The sequence below is a fragment of the Rhodnius prolixus genome, unplaced genomic scaffold (genome assembly GCF_049639745.1).
Source record: "Rhodnius prolixus isolate KJV_2025 unplaced genomic scaffold, Rpr scaffold_2, whole genome shotgun sequence".
In the NCBI taxonomy this organism is placed as follows: domain Eukaryota; kingdom Metazoa; phylum Arthropoda; class Insecta; order Hemiptera; family Reduviidae; genus Rhodnius; species Rhodnius prolixus.
Genome location: NW_027411592.1, coordinates 5782227 through 5805712, shown reverse-complemented (window position 1 = coordinate 5805712; position 23486 = coordinate 5782227). Strand labels below are relative to the sequence as shown.

General features: G+C 33.7%; 2 protein-coding genes across 10 annotated transcripts in view; both read left to right on the top strand.

Annotated features, from left to right (window-relative positions):
• LOC141448782 (uncharacterized) overlaps positions 1-13605 on the top strand; it is a 35312-nt gene extending 21707 nt beyond the window's left edge. For 4 of the 9 annotated variants that reach the window (XM_074117409.1, XM_074117404.1, XM_074117410.1 and 1 more), the window contains exons 2-8: positions 2965-3070; positions 4614-4709; positions 6898-7029; positions 7389-7623; positions 7853-8040; positions 8510-8718; positions 9725-13605. In XM_074117409.1, coding sequence (XP_073973510.1) covers positions 3002-3070; positions 4614-4709; positions 6898-7029; positions 7389-7623; positions 7853-8040; positions 8510-8718; positions 9725-9764 — 969 coding nt within the window. In that variant the 5' untranslated portion in view covers positions 2965-3001 and the 3' untranslated portion in view covers positions 9765-13605. Of the gene's footprint in view, positions 1-2964; positions 3071-4613; positions 4710-6897; positions 7030-7388; positions 7624-7852; positions 8041-8509; positions 8899-9724 lie in introns of those variants that run through there. The other 5 variants (XM_074117406.1, XM_074117407.1, XM_074117412.1 and 2 more) reach the window with 4 other exon arrangements.
• Positions 13606-15302: 1697 nt separating this feature from the next.
• On the top strand, positions 15303-22751 carry LOC141448773 (uncharacterized). The gene is made up of 4 exons (XM_074117376.1): positions 15303-15467; positions 18791-19190; positions 20150-20687; positions 21774-22751. Exons 2-4 carry the CDS (start codon positions 18915-18917, stop codon positions 22214-22216), a joined length of 1257 nt encoding a protein of 418 aa, XP_073973477.1. The 5' UTR covers positions 15303-15467; positions 18791-18914; the 3' UTR covers positions 22217-22751.
• Positions 22752-23486: the final 735 nt, after the last annotated feature.

Genomic DNA, 23486 nt, shown 5'->3' with positions numbered 1-23486 from the left:
TTTTATTTTGTAAAATCGAGAGTAGATTTTTATACAGGGTGTTCAGCGTAAGACTACCGTTACTTCGGGAGGCGATTCTGGGCACCATTTGCAACAAAAAAAATCTTTATAAACTATGGCTCGATTCTGCTCCGTTTTGTAGATATTTTTAATTTTATGTTTTTTCAAGGTATTACTACTTTTTAGGAAACAGTTGTCTATATTTCTAAACTACTAAAAAATTTTTACGTTTAGTTTGAAAGAATTTGTAATTTTTTTCTCGAAATAACTGGTATATGAGAAAATTTGCGGAAAACACGCACCTAATTAAGGGAAACGTGTGTTTCCGGCAGAAACTCGAAATTGGAAATCTCCACGAATGGAACTCTTATAACGGAACGGGCGAGAGAATGCAAATATTACGATATTTTTTCGTTCCGAATGAATATTGTTGAATTTTTGAAAAATTTATGTTCGAGTGTTTAAATAGTTGTTGGTACACAAAACTGAGCCGAGTTTTGCGAGTGTTTACAAAATAATATAAAAATTAAAATTATTACCATATGATAGAGAGTTTGGGGACGAGGAGATGTTTCATTCTTTTTTTTCTTAAAGAGTGTGTTTGTTTGGGGTTGTGCTCTGGGGGCGAAGCGGCAATGTTGGCAGGAGACAGCACTGAGAAGTAGACAGTGAAGGTAGGTTGCAAGTATGTAGTTCGGTTGAGGAGTTAGAGACAAGACAGTTTTGCTGAGCGCTAAGAGTGGGAGGGTTTGGAGGTGGTTCTGTTCTTGGTGTATATATAGCACTAGGAGAGGCAGCCCGTCGTTCGTACACGTCAGCCTGCTGTAGAGAGTGTGCTGCTTCCAGTACACGTTGTAGACCAAGTGCGGAGGGAACAAGGGTTTTGTTGTGGGGCGCGGGGGCGGTTGGTTGGTTGTATGTCGGTGGCCATAGGGATGGGGAAGGAACTAACGAGTCAGCTCAGCAGCCGGCGGCGGGCGGCCCTTATCTGCAAGTGACGGCAAGCAGGACGCGGCAGAGGAGAGTTGGCCCTATCGACAAGCCGTGTGCGCCCACTACGGCTCCTCTAAACGGCGGCACCCACTTCCTCCTTCAGGCCAAACTCTCTCTCTGTGTTCACCCTAACACTTCCCCGCCTCCAAGCCGCCTCTACTAGCTTTTCTCCCCTGCACCCTCCTTCCACGACACCTCACGCTTTACAATTTTTACTTTTTTACAACGTGACACCCCAACCACCGCCCTGGTCGTGTGCGGCATCATCGGCCCTTGAGCTCACTATAGCAAAAAAGAGACAGGAGAAGGATATTCGGCTTTCTCCCCTTTCCCTTGCTCCTTTTCCTTTTCTTCACCTCTTCTTCTTCTGCGCACCGTTTTTCCCCTAACTTCTTTCCTCATGTTGCTTGTCCTTCTTCAGACCAACCTCTTGGCTGAGCTGATTCTCTTCAACTTTTTTTTTTGTTCTGCCGTCACCGCCTGTTTGAGTATGTCAAACTGAGGCACTCCGATTCTCTACTTTCGCTGGTTCGTTTCCAGTCTTCGGAGGTTCCGAAAAAAAGGCACGACTTTTTTGCACGAGTGATAAACTCGCATTAAATAATTTTTTTTAAAAATTTTTCATTTTTATTGTACTTTGGCCAGAAATATCAAGATCACTTCAAATTTTCGAAATAGTGTTTTCTCTGGTAGTAGTTCTTTTGAATTCGAACAAACTCAAAATCGGTATTCCTTTTTCATTTTATTGTAGTTCCAAAATGTTTCCTTAAAAACTTGGTTCTATTTAGTCATCTAAATTTATCATGACTCATGGGGTTGCTTTCCATCGGGCTTCAAGGCTAAACCTACCCAAAATAAATAAATAATCGTTCAAAAAAAGAAATATTTCTTTCATTAGTTTTTACTTTCTCTTACTAAAGAGGAGTTATTGTAATCGCGTAGTTTCAATTTTTGTTATCACTAGAAATAGTTTTTGGTCCCTGGAGTCCGAAAAAGTAGTTATTTAAAATTGGCTATGTGTGCAACATGACTCAAACACAGAAAATTTGTATATCGAATCTAGTTTAAGACTCCATGAAACTTCAGCAACCCACCAAGAAATGGTAAATTTGTTTTCTAGTCGTCTCTCGTTTCTGGCGCACTTATCGTCAGATAATATTAATCGTTGTAAAAACAAAAATTTTCTATTTCTATAACTGCTCTTAGGATGACCGTTTCCGAATTCCGTAACTCTTAGGCATTAGTATGATCGCCTTTTCTCATCCCTGTAGAAATATAATATCAAGAAGAGAATTAATTTCATTTTAATTTTTTTTTTTTTTGCATCTCTTTCTCGTAAACAATTACATTATCATTTTTATTTGGTATTATTTAATCATCTAAGCACAATTTTAGAAATTATTGCTTTATGAAAGATTTTCAGCAGGCCGACAATTTGTCATTTAGTGTATCTCTAGTGGAATGTTTTAGTTCCGGGACTACTCTAATAGTAAGTTTTTTGCTTTGCTTTTGTTGAATGAGATGCAAAGACATTTGCTATTCCTTATTGCAGCTTGTTTCACTTACTTCATAATATTTTCCAACCGGTGAAACGTTTGAAATACTACTGTTCCGATTCAATGATATTTTCTTAATTTTCTATATCTGGAAGTTCTTGTGTAATGCCTTCAGATAGTCTTTTTCTTTTGTAATTTCTTTTCTCCTAACATTTCTGCACTCTAACTGCCCAACAAAAACTCATAAACTCTGAATATGTGATAACATCGAAGACTGCATACGATCCCAGTTATTCCAATCATTCAGTAGCGTTCACATTAATAAGAATATTTATGTTCTTTTTATAATTCTTATTTTATTTAAAGATTTTGTTATTATTTTTTGCAATCAAATGTATTTAAAATATATTTAACGTTAAATTAATCCTATAAAGAAGCTTTTAAAGTTTTTATTATGATTGTAATTGTTTTTCAGGTAGTTGTGAGAATATAGAATCCGCAATGCCTGGGCGATGACCACATCGCAAATACACCAAGCTGCTGATTCGTCAACAAACACCAAAATACCTACCAACAGGAGAGTAAGTAATTGACGAACTTCAAATATAAGCATTTTGAAAGTTAATTTCGTTGATATGAAATATAACATTACATTAAAAGAATAGATTCAAAAATAAATTAAATCAGAGATTTAGATTTGCATTTGTAGTTAAAAAGAAAAAGTGAATTGTCATAAAGCTATTCGCCTCTCCAGATGGTCTGACTAAAAAAAATTTGGATGTGGCTCACATAACATTGCACAATATTCGCAAACAAAGTTGCTTTAAATTATCATTTATTTTTCGGTCCTGCTTAGCACCGAAGATCCCCTAGATTTGCTTTAACTTTGTTGTAGCTGCTCTAAATCCAGAGCACATTTCTGTTTGACTTGTTAGTATTTTTGACATTGACCTTTTGGTACTTTTGGCCCCCCATGGGTTGTGGACATCAATCGTACCTCGTTTGCTTGCACTCATTAAGGCATCTTATTTATTTATAGCACTCTTACATTCTTTTTACAACTTCTAGAATTGTCCTCTACTCTTTGCTGGTTCCAGGTGGAATTAGCACGGAATATCTTAGTCTCAAATTATCTCAAGGCTCATTCGATTAAAAAATTATGTAGTTTCTTTCTTTTCGTTCTCTACAAGGAGTAGCCCGTGCGCTATGGGCAAAAAGTCACTGCCCATAAAAACCAATATTTCCTTCCAACTGTCCAAGATGGCTTTAAATAGGTGTGTGGTCAGCTCGTCACGGTATCTTTATCAATCCATCCAACTGGTGCTAGCCACTCTTACTTTTATTACATGTATCTTCCATTTCCTTAAATTATTATTTGTTTTCTAATCTTTGTGAATAGAAAATCAGTACAACTCAGGAACATTTGCATTCCTGAAGTATTTCTTATAATCTGTGATGAATATAGAATGAACTATCAGAATCTAATATTACCTACAGCAATTTTCTTTTTTTTTTACAAACAAGGGTTTTGAAGCCTTGATTGATTGATTTTTGCTCATCAAACACTCGTAATCAATCACTTTTGAATAGATCAAAGTTCCTAGCAACTCTCGATTCCTAACAATACACAATATTCTCAAACACTCTCAGTACGGTATTAGACTCGTGGAATCCTGAAATATTGTCGTAGAGATGCTTTGTCAGAGTGCATATTTCTGAAGAACTTGCCGACGTTGGATCAGCAACATTAAAGGTTTTATGTGATCTGAAACATTTGTCAAACAACAGGTTTACTCGCCATTCCTCAATTTACAGTTTCAGCTCTTTATAAAGTGATTGATTCTTTTCTTAGTTTGAGCAGTTGTTTGTTTTATTTTTCAACTTAAATTTCTGTTAAAATTCAAAATCTTTTGATTTGCCTGGGATAGCATTTTTAAAAAACCGTATAAAAAGAACTATTTATTCTAAAGATCAAGTTGCACCGTGACGTAGTTTTAGCAGTAAGTGAACCAACAACAAAAATAATAATATTAAATAAAAGCAATTCCATTGCAAGGCCGAGAACACGCTAGTGCTTTCCAGTGTGCAAATCAATGAATAGATTGGGATGGTCTATGATTGCAGGCTAACAAACCACTGATGGAGAAGAGAAGACGGGCAAGGATCAACCAATCTCTAGCCGTACTCAAGAGCCTTATATTGGACTCCGCTAAGATGGAGGTAACCGTAGCTTCTATTCATTCTGAATAACGTGTTCATATTATTTTGGAATCTATTACCCATAAAGTAACAAATGATATAAAAATGTTTAGACCTGACATCACAACATGTGTTTACGCATATAAACGAAAAGAAGAAAAAAAAACAATGTCGTGGTAAACCCAACACATTTCTCTTGAAATTTAATTTACGTAGCCATTTTAAATTCCAATTTTTTAATAAATTTTTTGTTACTTTGAAATTGAATAGGCTCTTGTAATAAAAATCATGTTTGACGAAACGCCATAAAATTATTTAAAATCTATAAAATTTTAGGAAAACTCCTTTTTTTTACTGTAAAATCTATGAAACCTAATTTGACAGAGGCACTGTAAGATTGAGTGCAAGTAATATTATTTGTGAGTCCAAACCAACAACTTAGATTCCGATAGTCAAACATGTTCATATTATATGCAGAACCTTATTTTTTTAAGTATGGCATTCATCGCTATGAAGCAATGCAGCCTTACTATGTCAAGTCTGTTTCTCTACTTGCAAATTAAAGAATTGGGTGAGATTTGAACAAGTTTTATTTATTATAACTAATTATATAATGGTGCGAATTCTTTTGGGTTTTCCATTCTTTCTCTTTTTTCAGAAGTCGTGCTAATAAGTTAAGAAAGTGCAATTGTCGCAGCTTTATTTTGCTGCATTGTTCCTTGAATACGGATCAAGAGGACCATTCCAAAATTTATTTAAAAAACCTTTCCGTATCTACCCCTTGGGTTGAATAAGTTGATGACTAAATAGTGGTCTCTTGTTTCTGATATCAAGAGCTTGAAATGGCAAACAAATGAGGAACATGTTCAATTCAGAACATTATGTTAAAGCTTCGTGACTGTACTCCAGGACAAAGCATTACATCTAGACACGCCTGCATCTGGACAGACAGCCTTTCTTACTCCCACCAGAACAATTTTTGTTCTCCATATTTAGTGTCCTGAGCAGATTTTTTTACATTAGCTCAGAAGAAGACGGGTAAAAAAAAAGAAATTATGCATATTTCCTTGCCAGTTCACTACATGCCGTGGAGCCCAAATCTATCTATTTAGACGATTCTGAATCCGTCAAGAGAATGTGTGGATATTAAACAGGAATGTCCCCTTACCGAAGCGCTCCAGGATAGAATTTCCTGATTTTGATTATTCATACGGAACCTCATCGGACAAAAAATAAAAATATATCGAGACGCTATTGTCCACAGAATTCGATCTTTGTAGGGTTTTTGAGTGTAATCATGGAAATCTTGGAAATAAATCAGCGAGTTTGCTGGGAGAAACGCTAAAAAAAGGTCCTACATCCCAGAGTATTGAAATGTATTCTACGCAGTTTTCTTCTTATGACTATAAACGGAAATAAAGATTCTACCGTCAGAATTTTCATTTTTGAAAATGAATCAATTTATTTAACTTTTAATTTTTTACAAGTTTACCCTTTCAAAAAAAAAAAATTATTATGTACAGAAAAGTGAATCCTCTAATACTGAAAGCAAAATTGTTTACTAAGCCAAATTCCAAACTACTAACAATGAACGATTCCCTGATTATCCACCATTTATTGTAGGCAAATTCGTAACAGAAGAATGTGTTTAAATTGATTATAGTTGTTACTGAAAAGACATCAATATAAAACAGACCGCTAAAGTACCGAATCTGCAAATGATATTTCCAAATAGCTGATTTTGACCAAAATTGATGGTTTTGTAACAAATCCTTTGTCCAAAGAGATTCTTTAGATAACTGTGGATGTCTTGCAGGGAGGCAAAAAGTCCTGTTTAATATCCATACATTCTCTTGGCCGATTTGGAATCGTTTAACTGGAGATTGGTAGTTAACATACATAAGGGACGTTGATTGCAGAAGGACAGAAAGATGTTCTGCAAAAAGTTAAACTATTCATTGATAAAATTTTATCGATTTTATCCTCATAAAATCTGTTTTTCAGAAAACATTTTGCAAGTGAAAGTTCATAATATTTATAAACAGTATTCCAGTTAATGGAAATCGTTGAACCCATACGATATCGCACTTCATATTAACCGATTTTCGTCAAATATGGAATTTCTCATTGAGATTTTTTTTTAATTTGTTGAAAGTTGTGACGACCATATTGTATTTACTTTTAATGTTTTTATTTTGTTTGTTTTTAGAATACGAAACACTCTAAACTTGAAAAAGCTGATATATTGGAATTAACAGTCAGACATCTTCAGAGACAGAAGGCATTAAATTCAACATCTGTAGATAAGTACCGTGCTGGATTCATAGAGTGCGCACGTGAGGTAATTTGAACCGAGGATTTTTTCATTATTTTCGATATGTAGCTCAATATTTTAGATCGCATATTTTCAAACTGGTTTTTTGTTATTACGAACATTTGCAAATCATTAAAATGTGCAGTTTTTTATGATTAACCCTTATTCAGATGGGTGCAGGTGATATAAATTCTGCTAGAAGCGGAAATATCGTCTGTGTGGCTACTACATAGGTACTATTTCGTTCATACTAAAACCTGCGCCCTCGTGAATTCTTTTAAGCCTTTTTGACAATACTTTGACCTTTTTACTTTTGATTTTTATGCTCTCATAAAGCTGTTAGACCAATTTAAATTGATATTCTTCAGTGATTACAATTCTTACAGGTAACTCGCTTCCTCGACACTCCTGAATTACAAGGTGTCAGCCCATTAGGTAAAGCAGGTATAGACCCCTCTGTCAGGCAGAGGTTAATACGTCATTTAGAATCGTGTGCAGCTGAAATTGAGCTGGATTTTGCTTCAGCTGCTGTTGCACACGAACCAATAAAGCCAATAGATTCAGAAACTGAACGTAGGCTGGAACAATTGGAAGAACTTTTGGTCAGCGAAGGGGAAGAAGGTCAGTATTTATTAAAAGTGATTTTTAATTAATTAAGTAACTTTAGCTTTGGAAATAGTTAGCGGAAGAATTTCTTTGTTTTACTCATAATTAAACAATACTTGTCTTATCGTAGCTAAGTACCTGAATATTTTCGACATATTCTATTCTTCATTATTTAGTAAAAATTTCTAATGTATCATAAACAAATATTTTCTTCCTTTTTGTAATGGATAAATTATTTGAATAGGAGCAAGGCCAGATTCTAGCACAGCCAGTCCAGGCGACGAGAACAACAATCCTCGCAACAGCAGACTCATCAACAACAACACGAACAATAATAATAATACCATCAACAAGAATAAACGACCAAGAACTATGGCCGACAGTTCAACATCGGCATCTACTAGTACAAATCCTGTCTCATTGGTGCAGGTAGTTGTATATTTATTGTTTACAGTAATGTGATTTATTAGAATAATTTATCTCACACCTGCGTTGATATATTGTTTACACCTAATTAGGATACTATTATAAAGAAGTACATGTGCGATGAATTTTAATGTTGGTTCAGGGAAGTTTAATGTTGAGAAATTCCAATAGCTGCAAGAATAGGTTAGCGCACTGGACCTTGTTTGAAAAGAAATAATTGCTTCCGCTATAAATGATAATGATAACTTATTATCCCCTCTTCGCTCTCCAAAGATGGAACGTACACCCTTCACTTAATTCAAGCGAGCATTATGCCCTCCTTGTTTCTTGTCGCAGAGGGGGAACGGGCTTTCAGTAAATGTGTAACGCCCCTTTAATTTTCTGCCAAAAGTAATTCTTAAGAATCTGCTTTCTGCCATCATATTCCCAAAGTTACCTTAAACTGTTAGTTTTAATTTATTTTTCCATTTTTTAGGTAATACCATCCCGTCTACCAGACGGGCAAGTGGTATTTTTACTACCTAGCCACTATGTACAAGTGTCCAAAGAAGGTAGCTGTACCAATACAGAAGTTGGTCCACACGAGGATAAATCACAGGATGGTCCCATAGATTTCAGTGTTAAGCGATGTCTTCAAGAAGAAGTGGCGACCGTTAAAGAAGAAGAAGAAGTTTGGAGGCCATGGTAATTAAAAAAAATAAAATAAAAGTTGATTGAATAAAAACACCGCAGATCCAAATAGAATTTGGAAGAGAAAGACTCGCCATGATTTTTATGATAATTAGTTGGTCTAGTCATTTTAAGTCTGTTATTTTATTGTTTTTTATTTTCCAATACTATGTTTAGAATTACCAATTTTTATCAGTGTTAGCAAGTATTTATCTATCTTTTAAAATTTAATGAATTTTCATTCTTGGTTTCACAAAAGATTAAATGAGGAATTAATTTCATATTTCTGTATCTGGGTGCATCATATAGCATTTCGAATGGATTTTACAATTGGTAGTTAAAAAAAAAATTGCTGAAATTACTTAACTTTTCAGAATGCTTTCGCCTTCCTACTCTGGTAAAGATAATTAATTTACTTTGCATGCCATTGTTTGAAAACGAAACTCATCTATTTCTCAAGGCTTAGCAATTTAATGATCTGATAGGTTTCATTAATCGTGAAAATATCTAGTTACTTCATGACTGCTACTCTAAAATATTCTTTTTTAATATAAGGCGCATGCCCGGAACTGTAACAATACACTGCCGTCCTCCGGACAGTATTCTCTCGTTCAGACAACACTGTTTCTCACTGGACAGGATGTACTAGCCATCTAGGAAGAAAAAAAAAGGTAGCACGCCTGAATTTGAGAAATTTTACCAGTAACTTGTTTAAAAAAAAGCTGGCAATTTTGGTTAGTTTTTCCTGTAATTTGTGAGTAATGCTGTTTTCTAATGAGAGAAAGGAATTAGTCATTCATTTTATTAATTCCAAGGGATATATCTGAATGGTGAGTCCTCGAATACGCAATTGAAAGAGATTATTAGTTATCAATATTTTTAAAAAGAAAATATTTGTTGTACTTATGAAATCATACACTTCCCTTGCAAAATTCTTGAAAATTCAGGGAAATTTATGTTTGTTAAAACCTTAATTAACAAAAAACAAACCCTAAAAATAAAAAATTATTTATTTTGCTAGCCAATTCCGCAAATCCAATCTGTTGGGAGCAGATAGCTGAGATGGCTAACAGGGTGTTTTATGGATTACCGGGAGACGAGTGGTCAGAGTGACAGATATTATAGAAAATAAAATTCAAAAGCTATTTTAATAGAATCTCGGCCATTCTGCGATGAAATAAGAAATACTGAAAACCAGAAAAACCGGCCTAACCTTTATTTTAAGAAGCTTGATGAAAAATTGCACATCATTCCAAAAATAATTATACTTTCCAATTATATTTCTGCTGGGAAAATTGAAGATATCATCTCGTAATTAAGAGGGATCCCATTGAAGAAGAAATTTTATCGCTTAAAATACCTTTTATCTAAATAAAATAATCCCTCTACCCTTTTATTGACGGGATAAAAAAAATGTCTTTAGAAAACATCAGACTTTTTTAGTCATAGTACCACTATTTAGGCTAGGGTAACGTTTTATCGATACCGCATGGAAGGAAATTCTGATCTAGCTGATTCTTGTATAAGTAACAAGTCAAGAAATAATAAATGTTGAGCTATAGAACTTTATTGGATCATCCTCATCATTGCAAACGTTGTAAATACTATTTTTTACAATACCCCTTACAACATTTCTAAATATTTCTGTTAATAATTAAATATTTGGACAATAAAGTGAAATGTTGGCCTAGAGTTTTTATTTACTGAACAAACAAAAGACCAACTAGTTATTAAAGAAAATAAAAACAAACATAAAATGGAAACAGCCTCTTTCGAAAAGGCAGATTTATAATTATGATTTTTAAAATATACATATTTCTTGGGCAAGGTTACCAAAAAAAAGCAAAAACCAAAAATTTGTATTTACTTATAAGATCTCTTTTTTATATATTTAATAACCATTGGTATGTAAACAATAAAATACATATATTTATATATAGATTTAATATTGATCTCTCTGGTAGATGTTTAGCTACAACAACGAATCGATTATATTTCCAAAATGTATTCCTCATTAATTATACCTGGATATCTGTTTTGTGTTACTTTATTTTGTTTTTAACTACCTTATAATTTTACGCCAGTTACAGCAATATCTGTATTTAATCTGTCTGCCTTAAATGTTTGTATATATTAAATATAAGAAATAATATATTTAAGCAAATGTATAAATAGTAAACTGTATTTTTTTTTTTTTTTTTTTTAAGATATGAATTAAAATCATATTTTTGTCAATAGACACTGCTTAGTTTAAAAGATATGTAAGATAATTAATCTGTTGTTAGTTTCCTTTAAGAGTATGTAATGTTTAAAGCAAATCGTTGAAGACGTTTACGAAAAAAACTTTAAAAAGTCACCACTAAATGAGAATTTAGTCATCACTAAATTAAAATTGGGTCATATGGAGTTAGAATGTCCCGCGATTTTTGTATTTTGAGATATAATGTTTACACAGAGTGAGTGAACGATTGGGAGTTGGGCCATTCTCTATTAAACCATCTTTTGACTCAAAACTGTTATTTCCCCGCGAAAACTAGTCAAGATCGCAATAATAGTAATAGAGAATGTAAAAGTATATATTACTATCAGCTAAACTAGTCAGGAGACTATAGATGTTTTTTTATTTGGTTGCAAGATTGCTGCACTTGTTGCAAAAGCTCTATAAAAATGTTCATCCTTAAGAGTATCAATTAACCCTCAAAAATATTGGTGCTGAGCACTCTTTATTATAATTATTTTTTTTTAAATTTTTTTGGATGTGTTTTATGGATTTTTGCTGCTAGATCTTGCTAATAAGTTTATTTTTGCTAAATCCCTTCCCTTATTAATATTATTACAATCAATATCTTCACCGAAAACTTATAAATAAAGTTTTTTAATGTGGTTTTCTTCCACATTGGTTCTGTATTAAACGTACGATACAAAATTATTAAAAACAAAAATCGAAACACTTATTATAACTAGGCAAAAAAGTAAGAATGTTGTGCCATTTAAAGTTTAAAAATTATAATTTTTAATACTAATAATTTGGCTGAATTTAGTTTGTTTCTTATATATTTTTATTAAAAAAATATTTTGTTAAATCTGTTATGTATTTGATACAGCCGAATTATTGTTAGGAGTTGCTATTTTACTAATTTACTTAGTGTGTAATTATGTTCGTTTAAGTTATGTTAGTTCCCTTGATTATACGAATCACTAACTATTCATAACAACATGATGTCCCTGATGTAAAAAATTATATTGTACATCTGGGTGTTTGTTCTTAGAAGGAGGCATTCACTAAGTCAAGGTAATTGTTTACATTAACCAATGTTGGCATTATTTAAGAATAGACCACTAAATATTACCCAATAATGTTATGAAATACCTCCGCAGGCTGAGTGTGATGAGGAGGTTTATGTTTTAGGATATAACATCCACAGGAAGTCATGAACCATGATAAAGTGTAACTGGCCTATTTATCCAAAAAGAAGGAATAACATAGATGTAACTTGGGTGTAACAATGGCCGGTGACGTTTTCACAATACAATTGAAAAATGGTTGGTTTGATCATATATTAAGATTATTCTTCCAAAGTAGACCCTAATTTTCTGAAACATTAAATTCATACTTTTGCTAGTAGTGTGATACGCCGCCTATACCAGCAGCTGTCTTTCCAGGTAAAAAAAAAAAAATCCCCGTTTTAACTCCTCCATAATTGGAAATTTTTTTACAATGGAAAAAAACGGACTTCAGAATGAAACTGATGTAAAATTTGGTGTTTAAAAGTTTCTACATCTGGGCAGTAACATGAAAAAAGGAGATGATAAAAATTCCAATCTTTCTGTACTTAACTGTAGTTAAGTTATAGGAATTGGAATATTACATGTGCCTCGCTTTGTCATCTTTAAGGAATACACGTATTCAGTCAGCCAAAAACGGAAAATTTTCAGCCGAAGTGAGCACAAAGACGATACTGCCTTAGTTCTTAAAGAGTAGGTTTTACAGATTTAACGACGGCGTGTGGTGTGTAGTAGTAAAGCAGATTTGGCATAATGTTCCAGCAGCTTCAGCTGTACACAGGGGGAGGTTGTTAGATGATTGGAGCAGCTTCATCCATGTGTTCTGTGCGAATACAAGGAAGGATCTGTTTCTATAAAGGGACTTCAAAGTTTTGTAAGAATAGGGGACACATATTTTATAATCTGGATGGCCCCTCCTTTCAACCCCTAAAGTTTTGTTCTAGACCTGAGCAACCTAGGTAGAAACAGAGCATCCTGCTGTATTACGCTCATTGAGTAAGTGGCAATTTAGTTTTGTTCTTTTTAAAATTGACCGAATTTCTAGATTCAACTCTGCCATTCTCTTTCAAACTTTTTAAGTAGTAAAGTTTAATGTAAACAATCAGCTGTATGTAGAGAGAGAGAGAGAATTAAAACAGGAGGCTTTTGTTGGGCCCAAGAAATTGTCTAGGGGAAGAGAAATAAGCTCAAAAATATGCTTTTTGCAGCCTTGTGTGGATTTTTTGTTTTCTAAAAGTCTAGTCTGCCGCAAGTGATTATTTGCAACTACTGTTTGCAGAAAGTAACTCTTAGTCCGAGGGTTGTCAAACCTCATAGGTTGCCCATATCAACTCCCTCTCTTGCTGAAATTTTTCCTTAATATGGCCAAAATATTCTGTGAATGTTCCAAATTTTGAATAATTTTACACTAGCCCCCACAAAATTGAAAATGTCTAAAATTAATCATACCTTGACTTACAAACATTTACTGCATATTTTCTATATACTTTTGTTGGCGAACTTGCATTTAACATTGGAAAAATATATATATATTTAAAAAAAGAAAGAAAAATTAGAGAAAAATGTATGTGTTAATTGTCAGAAAGATATTTATGTGTTTAATAAAAATGTTAAATAGCAAAACATCTCTTTAATTTAATTTTTTTCCTAGATAGTTTTAAATTCCATTTTATGTATTTTATGTTACTGAAACTTGTTAAATATGCCAGTGCAAATTATAACAAGTTACTTTATAAATACTGGCAGTTCCAATTAATTGGTAAATATTCATATTACCAAAGAATTATTGAGTTATATGGATAAAATTCAGCATCTTCTGGATATTATGGTAACTCTCAAATTTATGCAGGCTTGAATCTTCGGTATGCAAGTTTCACCACCTGCCTTATTAGTACGTGGCATCTGATGGCATGCTTAACATCGGGTCCATTAGGTTCAGTTACCTTAGATTTGTTCCATAACTGGAGTTTTTTTTTTACTCATTGGAGTCTCGCTTTAATAAAAAGTAGATGAATACCTGTTAGAGTATTAAGGAAAATAGTAGGATGATGAGAAACAACCAGAATTTTATAAGAGGAGTAGTGTCATAGAGCTTCGACGTAATTTTCGTAGTAAATTTAGGAATTAGGGATGGAGGAAAATCAAGAATTTGAAAGAAGGGCAAAAATACCTCTATAAAACTTACTAAGACTATAGTATTTTTTTTATTTAAGCCTTTTTATTTTGCGACCTACTTTTGTAACACAAATTATTAAGCAATTGATACTCATATAATAGATAGATTTTGTTACTCGAGACGATCATTTAAAATACCAAGTGTGCGTCGATTTTATAAGTTTCAATTTACCAATTTGTAAATAAAACTTTTTTATATTTATAGAATTTCACCACTTATTTCTTTTAAAATTCAATATCTAGAATCTGCAGATTCGCATAGGGTGGTAAGAGCAGTACAAATTTCGAAATATAGTATAAAAATGATTTGCTTTATAAAAATTACAAAGATAAATTAACTCGAATAGAGTAAATAATGTCAGTTTCGTTGTGTAGTAGCGCTCTTCAGTGGCTTTAGTGTAGAACTATTAATATAAGCCTCTAACCACAGATAGCAGAGTAATGACATTATTAAAATTAAGTTTTTTGCAATGTCATTTCGTTTACTTCTGTGATTTATTTCAATAATTACATGGTAAATCATTAGAAACTTAAAAAAATTAATAATTATAGTTGAAAAAATCGTTAGTTCTTGCATCTTTTGTTAATCAAACCAGATTTCGTGTATCTCTTGGAATATGATGGTTCCACAAATTTTCAAGTTGCCATCGCTGACACACAGAATGTGTACACGACCAAACAGGGCAGCGACTCTAGCGCACGCATTCCGCGAGCTGATACGCGAAAAAGAACGGCCCTTTACTGATGTTTTGTTCAAAAATGACAAGTTCACCATCAATTTCCTTGTTTCCTGGTTATTCAAATGTACTTATTACGAAAATGTTTTGACGAGTAACCTATGGAATTAGATATTTCTGCGCTTTTAAAATTTCTGCGATTTTATCTTTTTTTCGCAAAGGATATCAGGTGAATTGATACATTACTTGTCATTGCTCATAAGGGCTGTAGAAAACAGCTTAAAAAAATGTAACGCTCAAATGAATAAAATTTGGGTATAAGGTTGATCATTTGATAATGTAATCAATAAATTTGAGTCTTGGCAAACTGTCGAATTGTGAGCAAATAAATTAAATCATTTAAATACCTAGATATCGCGCTTTAAATCTATAAATGAGGGGGGATTCAGCTACAACCTTGACGCAGTTCATATCAGGTGTTTGCGTGGAGAGGTTCTGTTTGTTTAGTGTAAAGTAAACTACAGTTTTCTGCTGCTCTGCAGATTCTGATTCGAAATACTCTTCTTTTCTGACTAGATTTCTAGTATAATTATTGTCTTGTTCGTTCATATGTTTATTTATCAAACTGTGAGTAATTTTTGGTTATAAAAAAAAATAAAGTAATTACTAATTAACCTTTTCGCTTTAATAAACTCTTTTTTTTTTCCTTTTTTTTTAAGAGAAAAATCATCCTTTCAAAATTTTTCCTTCAAGATATTACTTGTCAAAATTATTATTAGATATTACTTGTATTTTTCGCGGAGAGTCGGATAGAAAAGCATTTCTTTCACTGATGTATTTCGTAGCGGAACTTCATTGCGTATTGGCGTAAAGGGATATACATTTATATTGAATGGCATAGTTAATGTCATCTGGGTCTTGTTTATTGTTTTAATTTTTCACCTTCAATGACCAAAATGTATTAAAAATCCTCAGTCCCAGGGCACTGATTCATTTTCTGCGCAGTAATGTTTACATTTAGGTTATATTTTATACGTTGGTGTAACCTCAGTAAATTATTATTCTTGTTACAACAGCTGTCCTTATACTATATATAAACAACAGGAAGCAATAAAAAAGTAAATAAAAATCTTAACATACGCAATTGTTTTATTTACAAAGATAAGGGCGCTGTAGCTGTATTCCAACTTTTAATACTTCAAAAAATAACAAAAATGAAATAATACAGAATTAAACTTGAGCCAAGAAAATTATAGCTTGACAACTCAGTGTATATACGGCTAATTTATACTTAATATAATTAATTACATCTAAATTTGTATTTTTCAATGGTTTATTTATATGTACATATTTAATTTTCTCAATTTATTTGTCAGTATTATGAAACAATTAGTGTTTTATAATACCGGAAGCAAGAATTTGCACGACTAAAATAATAAATATAAATTTTGCCCAGATGATTCTAATGTGGAAGCTACCCAGCAATAAAGATGGATTGATAAACATTCTTCAACTCAGTTTTTTCTTATTAGGATCCAAGTTTTCCCAGACGCGTCAAACATGTCCTGAAACTATAAGTGAAGTGGCTAGCTAGTTCAGGGGTTTATATGTTCTTCCGGTAACGATTTCAGTCCTGCAAGAACCGCATACCCTGGACAGCTCCAACTAGCACGTATCGAACTCATACACTTACACACACGTATATATATTTATATTGGCCAGCAATGGTTTTGATGTGCACCACTATTAGGGTTTAGGAGACCTCAAGCAAGTTCTAGCTCACTGGTTCCCAAAGTGGTCCCTGCGGACCCCCAGGGGTCCCCGGTATCATTCAGGGGGTCCGTGGAAAATTAAAATTGATTTGGGGGTCCCTGAACAACGTCAGGGGGTCCGCGCAAGGTTCAATATAAAAAAATAACTGTGATCCATTTTTATTATTATGGAAATTAGAAACTAACAAGGTGACCAATTAAATTTAATCAAATTAAAAGCGTAATATCTGCGTATGTTGCAAAACGTTTTCTGTAAAAACAAAACTTGGGAAGAGGAGAACGTTCTCAGTTTCCAAATCTTTCGAAATTGCAAAACAGAGATGTAGATTTGGTAGCTTTCTGTCAACACTTAACGGCTCTTCATGCAGACCTGAACCAAAGATTACTCGTAGGGATTTGCGGTTGCTACTCACAAACATTGAGCCGGATATACATAAACTCATAACATCTCATCACGTTCAACCAAATTATTATTTTTTTTTAAATTTTATTTTAAACAAAAGTTATAATTTCAATAAATACTTCTTCAACAAAATGTTTAAATTTGTAATTTTTATACTATGCATTTATGTAGCTTTTTCACTTGGGGTCCGTGGGCAAGTTTTGACTATACAAAGGGGTCCAGAGGCAAGTTTTGACTATAAAAAGGAGGCCAGAGGCAAGTTTTGACTATAAAAAGGGGTTCAAAGACAAGTTTTGGCTATACAAAGGGGTCCATGGGCAAGTTTTGATTATAAAAAGGGGTCCATAGGCAAGTTTTGACTATACAAAGGGGTCCATGGGTCAGAAAAGTTTGGGAACCACTGCTCTAGCTCATCATATACACAAACAGAGGTACACATTTACCACCTCTCAAATGCCTATAATGTGCTTCAACTTCAGTAAGCTGGGATGCCATGAAATTAACTTCTTCATCAAAGCATTGGTTGTGTAGCGCTAATGTAATTTTGCAGTTCAAGAATTACTTTGGGGTTAACGTAGAATATTATGCTTCCAAGTAGTCAATTTGCATCCATTTTAGAGTTATGAGGTACGCATTCTAACTAAGCTTGAGAATACTCATGGCTACTGCTAATAAGCTTGATGTAGCAGATTGCTCTGGAAGTCATTTTATATCATGTTTAATTCTCCATATTATAAGTACACCTATACTAACTAGATCTCAAGTTGCGGGCTGCTAGATGATAAGCTGCCGCAGCAATTTGGAAACCCATGGTTAACAAGAATGCAGTTACAAAATCCGAAAAACTCATAAAAAGTAATTTTCTTCTCCATAAAACTGATAATTCTGCTCAATGCACTGGGAAGACTTCAGTCTCTAATGTTTTTACATGTTGGTGCGCCTTAAATTCAAACAAATAATTTACTACTAACAGTTGGATTTCGTCGCAAAAATCAAATACAGGGAAAGACAAAATTTCAAATTGGAGCTTATATACATTAACAAAAGCCTCTTGCCATCTATTTCGTTTTCTCATCATTAAAGGGACTTGAAATGGGGAATGTCTGTTTAAGAATAAATTTAGGAAACTCACAAAATCTCATGTTGGAAAATTGACATATTTAGAACAATTTTAATTTTTCTTTCTTTTTTTTTTTTTTTTTTTTGCTACATATAAAGTAAAATTAAATACATTTCTTGTATATAATTTATTTTTTCAAATTCTCTTATGTACCAGTGTCGAGAGAAATGGGAATGTACATATTTTGTGAGTAGATTTTCAGTTTAGTACCTTGAAGGGAGTACCAGAGAGCTCTTAGTGTCCTTTAGTATCATGATAAGGGGCAATTTTTAAATTATTATTTTTTCGATTTCTTTTTTATTTTATTGCTGGTTTATTGTTATTCAAGAAGAAGAGTCATTATTTTGATATTTTAGAAACTATTCATAATTATTCCGCTCTTATTAATTAGAACAGAGAGACCAATAACCAATTTAATATATATTTTGTCAAATAATAGCATTCACTTCGGAGACGGCCCGAATTTTTTAGACATGAAATGAAGCTTTTCATGTAAGAATTTCCTTATAGTGCATTATAATAGAAAAGAAAGTTCATATTTGGATGATAGATGCTGAATTTAATTTAATATCTCTTAATATTTAATTGCTTTATTTCATCACAATTGAATTAATACTATACCGTAATCTTTTGTAATTATTATTTTTTTTTTCAGACATTGTTGGAATATACTGTTCTACTTTTTTCTGAGAAATCAAGGGGAATTTCATTTTGAAACTATTCTATGACCTTTGGTCAATTGATCCACTTCACTTGATCATCCTTCAACCGAAATTACCATGGAGCTGGTCGATCCAGTAGAAATTATACCAATAGAAGTGTTGGATTACATTTGGTCATTGTTACCATTGCCGGATTTACTATCTTGCCTGGCTGTATGCCATTTATGGCGGGATACCTTAACAGAATGTTCTGAAGTTTGGCGGCCATTTTGTCGAGCATCTAAGCTCCAACCACTTTCAACATGGTATACAACTTTCTTAGAAGAAGCTAAAATGAGATGGCCATGGAAGGTTGGTTCTTTCACCAAAGGTGTGGTAATTGAAGACTGTCAGGTCTGTGGGATATTTATTTTCTTTATTACATTCTACCTTCCTCAGGTTTAAATTAAAATAATTTATTTACCTTTCTTGGTTAACTTTTTAATGAAGGAGGTTCATATATTAATCATATTTAGTTGCTCAATGGGAGTTCAAAGATCCTACTTTCTCTAGTTTACTGAGTTCTATGAAACACTTGGTGTCGGTCTTGAAGCATCTTAATTTTTGCTTAATAGGCTTACCATTACGAGTTACCAGTTGTAAGTCCGAAAGAGCCGCTCGAACCTCACGAATGTCCTCATCCTCCTACATTACCTTCCTTGCAGTGCCTCATGTGGTCTAATCTATTAAATTAAGCTTCCTTAAGAGGCAATGCTCTGTAGCTAGGTTTGTAATCTAAGCTCAATGTTTGCCAAAGAGTAGGTTGCTTTCAGGTCATCTAGTATGATCAAACGTCATCCTGCTGTGCTTAGCAGTAATCCACGCGAGTAATTTTTTATTGGCTCTTCGGATACTTTTGTGAGAGATGCAGTAAAAGGTTCAAGGCTAGCACATCTTAAAATGACCCAAACACTGACGTAGTGCTCCAAGAGAAAAGTGAGGTAATATTGGTGACGACAAATTTAACATTCGTGTCCATCTCGAACAACCGATTTGACCATTATCTATTTTTGCTCGTGAGCAAGTCCGATGGTGAAACCCATGTTTGTACTCTGCATTTTGATTTCAAGATATCGATCAGTGCATTGAATACAGTGGTTTTGGTTCTGACACTCAGTAACCTTCAAAGCTGCTACAAGCTCAAATGTGAATGAGAAATTGCGTTCTTTTCTAAAGTATATATATGTGAGCCTCCTCTGAATAATGAGTTCTTTTGCAATGAACTGATAAACTTCATCCTGCTAATTTTCGTGCAATATTATGCATTCTGTTTCAAATGTAAGGCCATAGTTTACTTATTCTTCTTGTTTTAGTATTTCTGCTGCACTGAGGATTCCATATATATAGTAGATTTAGACAGTAAACTTTGCAAATATAACCAATCTGCTGAATTACTGAAAGAAATTAGTGTCCCGGAAGAATGTAAACAAATATGTCCAGTAAACAAAGACATAGCCCTGCTTTGTGCCCATGAAGAATGGAATGAAGTTATCATATTTTCTGAAGAGCTGCATGAAGTTGCCAGATTTACGACAAATGATGATCTAGTATGGACTTCTGGTGGACGGTTATGGTTCCGTTCAGCTGGCGATCATCGTATAATGATGGTTTACTATGCCGAAGATAGGGAAGAAAGTCGTCATATGGAAGAATTGTTGGTGGCCCCCGGTACAATACTGATGCCGTTGAGTTCTGGCTGGTGCTCTGTCTATAAAGGAGAGGTGCTCCAGTTGAATGGTGAACAGGAAGATAGACTGTACAAATGTGACCAGACTCCGATGAGCCGCATCTTCTTGACCATGTTCACTGATAACAAGGAGATTGTTGCAGTTATTGATAAAAAGATTATTGGTCAGTAGTGTATTTTTTCAGTTAATCAGTTCAAGTCTGGCGGATATCTGCTAGTCTATATTTCTTGAGAGAATACTTGAGCACAGTAAATAATGTACTATTGCAGTAGCGATATACGGTACTGCAGAGATAATTGCAAGTAGTAAACTGTAGCTCATCATTCATTTGTTAACATTTACATATTGTACGTTTCCCAGACGTATACACCTCATTCACAAACACTGACTGGAAGGTTCGCAGGGTTAATCTTACGTATCATGACTAAACTGTCTAAGTGACATTGCAGAAAGCTATGAAATAAAGCATCACTGCTTTATAAATCAATTTGCCTGAATAAAGGCAAACTTTGAAATAATTTGGTGGCGTATCCCCTGAACGTTACCTCCACAAATTGAACTTTTTACTTATTTCGTTGTAGCTCTCAGGTTTTAGGTGTTTTTCTTGATATGATATTTACGGCAAGCAGCTGCATCCTCCGCGCCCCAGTTTCTCCCTTCATCTCCGAGCCATTACAGTTTTCCCCGGTAGTCTTAATTTCACAAAAAAAAAAAAAAAAAATGAAGGCCTAAGTAAGTTTTCGTAATGAACCCCAACTGAAATTATTTGTTTGCACATTATTAACTGACCAGTCAGTCAAATTTCTATCTTAAATTTGAATTCGGTTTTCAAATAATAATGACTTCTTGCCCTTAGTTTTCAATAAAAATAAAGTGAAGAAAGCAATAGTTCAGTTGATCGTGCAATGTACCCATGCTGAAATCCAGGGCGCGAGAGGAGCCTAGTCTTAGATTGATTTTTCGTAGGAACCTCTTATGGCTCACTGCCTGATAATAGGTGGGAAGTTCTAACGAGAGTTGAGAGTGTTTAGGCAGTAGGCTGAAAAGCCGGGTTCCATGAACGTGAATAAAAAGAAAAATCAGCCAATCCATGGTGTGGATTCCCGCTATTAGAATGGAGAAAGCGTAATTTAGAATGAAATAATGAGATTGTTCATATGATAAAATGGAAATCCAAAAAATTGTTTAATTTATCAGATAATATTTTAAAAAATTTGCTTCTTAGTCTAATTCCCATTTCTTTTTCTAGCTGGAAAACATACGTTCTGCACAGTGCTCATTTTCCGTAATGGCATCCGATTGCATAGGGCGGACATACCAAAACAATTACGATATTGGTGTTTCAGTGGACCTTACCTAGTGTTAGCCTCTTACAGAGGAATATCAACAATAGAACTGTTTACTGGTGTTTTGCATATTGGTGAGGAAAGTAAAGGTTTAAATTTTTCTGATTTTATTTACGGTGTGCAGGATATATTCAATCACCCGCGTATCGCATGGGTTATAATCAACTACGGTACAAATTTCGTAGTGCATGACGCCGAGAAAAATACTAATTTAATTGTTGTAAATTGTGAAAGAAGTATAAATATGATTTCAGCTTCCTTAAACACACTTATCTGTGTTAAAAGTATGTTTGCATATACTTTGAAAGGTAATCGGTTGATGGTTAGAAAAACTGTGTTAGAGTGATTTGTTGAAAAGTAAGGTCTGTAGGATCTGCATTCAGAGAGCTTAATTAATTATAAACACGACTTCTCTTACTGCAAGTTAATTAATTCAGTTTCTTTAAAATTTAGATTTTGTATTTATACTAAATCGACTGAATCAGCAGGAAATGTACAGCGCATATTCCACGCATGTTGTTGATTTTTAATTAGAATACGCTAGTACCTCACACCAAATTTGGTTGCAATGGTAGAATTTGGTATCGAGATCAAGGAGATGTCACTGGCATTGGTGCCTCGAATCTCTGAATGCCTCTGCTTTTGATTTGAATTTAATATTGTGTATGCTCTCTGTTTTCTGGAAACCGTCTTTGAGATTTTATACCAAACGACTGGGCTTCGTTCTAGAAATTACAACTTGTAGAATTTTCTTCAGTTTAATCCAATGGTTATTAATCTTGGATAAGCTGAAATTTGATTACCTTCAGTGACTGAATGTCAATCCTTGGATCAAAAACTTTTTTATAAAATTTTATTTATCTTAATACAATATATGCATATATATCATAAAATAAAGTGACTAAGTTTTATAGTTTTATAATGTAAAAAAGAAAATGAATCTCTTTTAGGTATTTATTGAAAACAAAATCAAACAAACTAAATTGAACCACATTCACTGGTAATTTTTTAATAGAATCATAAGAAATTAGATAGTAAGATGTAAGATATTGCAATGTCTCAGTAATTAATACTGGTTGTGCCTAGTGGTTCTCTGAGAGTGTGTTTTGGATTTATTGAAACAATATATTAGGCCTAAAAAGATTGATGTGAATAGAAATAAGTTGGTAGAATATTTCTTTGCGAGTAATCTTGTGTTGGTTTATAGCGGCGCTGATCGTTGGGCCCCGGCCGCTAATCCCCTCCGTCCTCTCTCGGCAACCTCCTGCAATCTTTCTCTCGCCATTCTTCCATCTTAACTGGGGTCTAACTGCTTTCTCCTTCTTTAGTCCACGTTCTCTTTCATTACCTTGCGGCAACCTTCTCTGATTGGACCAAATATTCTTTTCTGGACTCCCTTTTTGATAAATTTTGAAGATCGCCCATGAAACCGAGAGATTGGTCCAGATTCTGGGTGGATTAAGATGAAAAAACTTATTATTCTTCGTAATAAAATTGCTTGACTTTTGCAGTTCAGTTTGAAAGAATACCCATATTTCATCATCATTCTATTTCTTATTTCTTCGACCACATGTTTCGAGGTACCAGAGAGGCTGTAGATCTTAACTTATCAATCC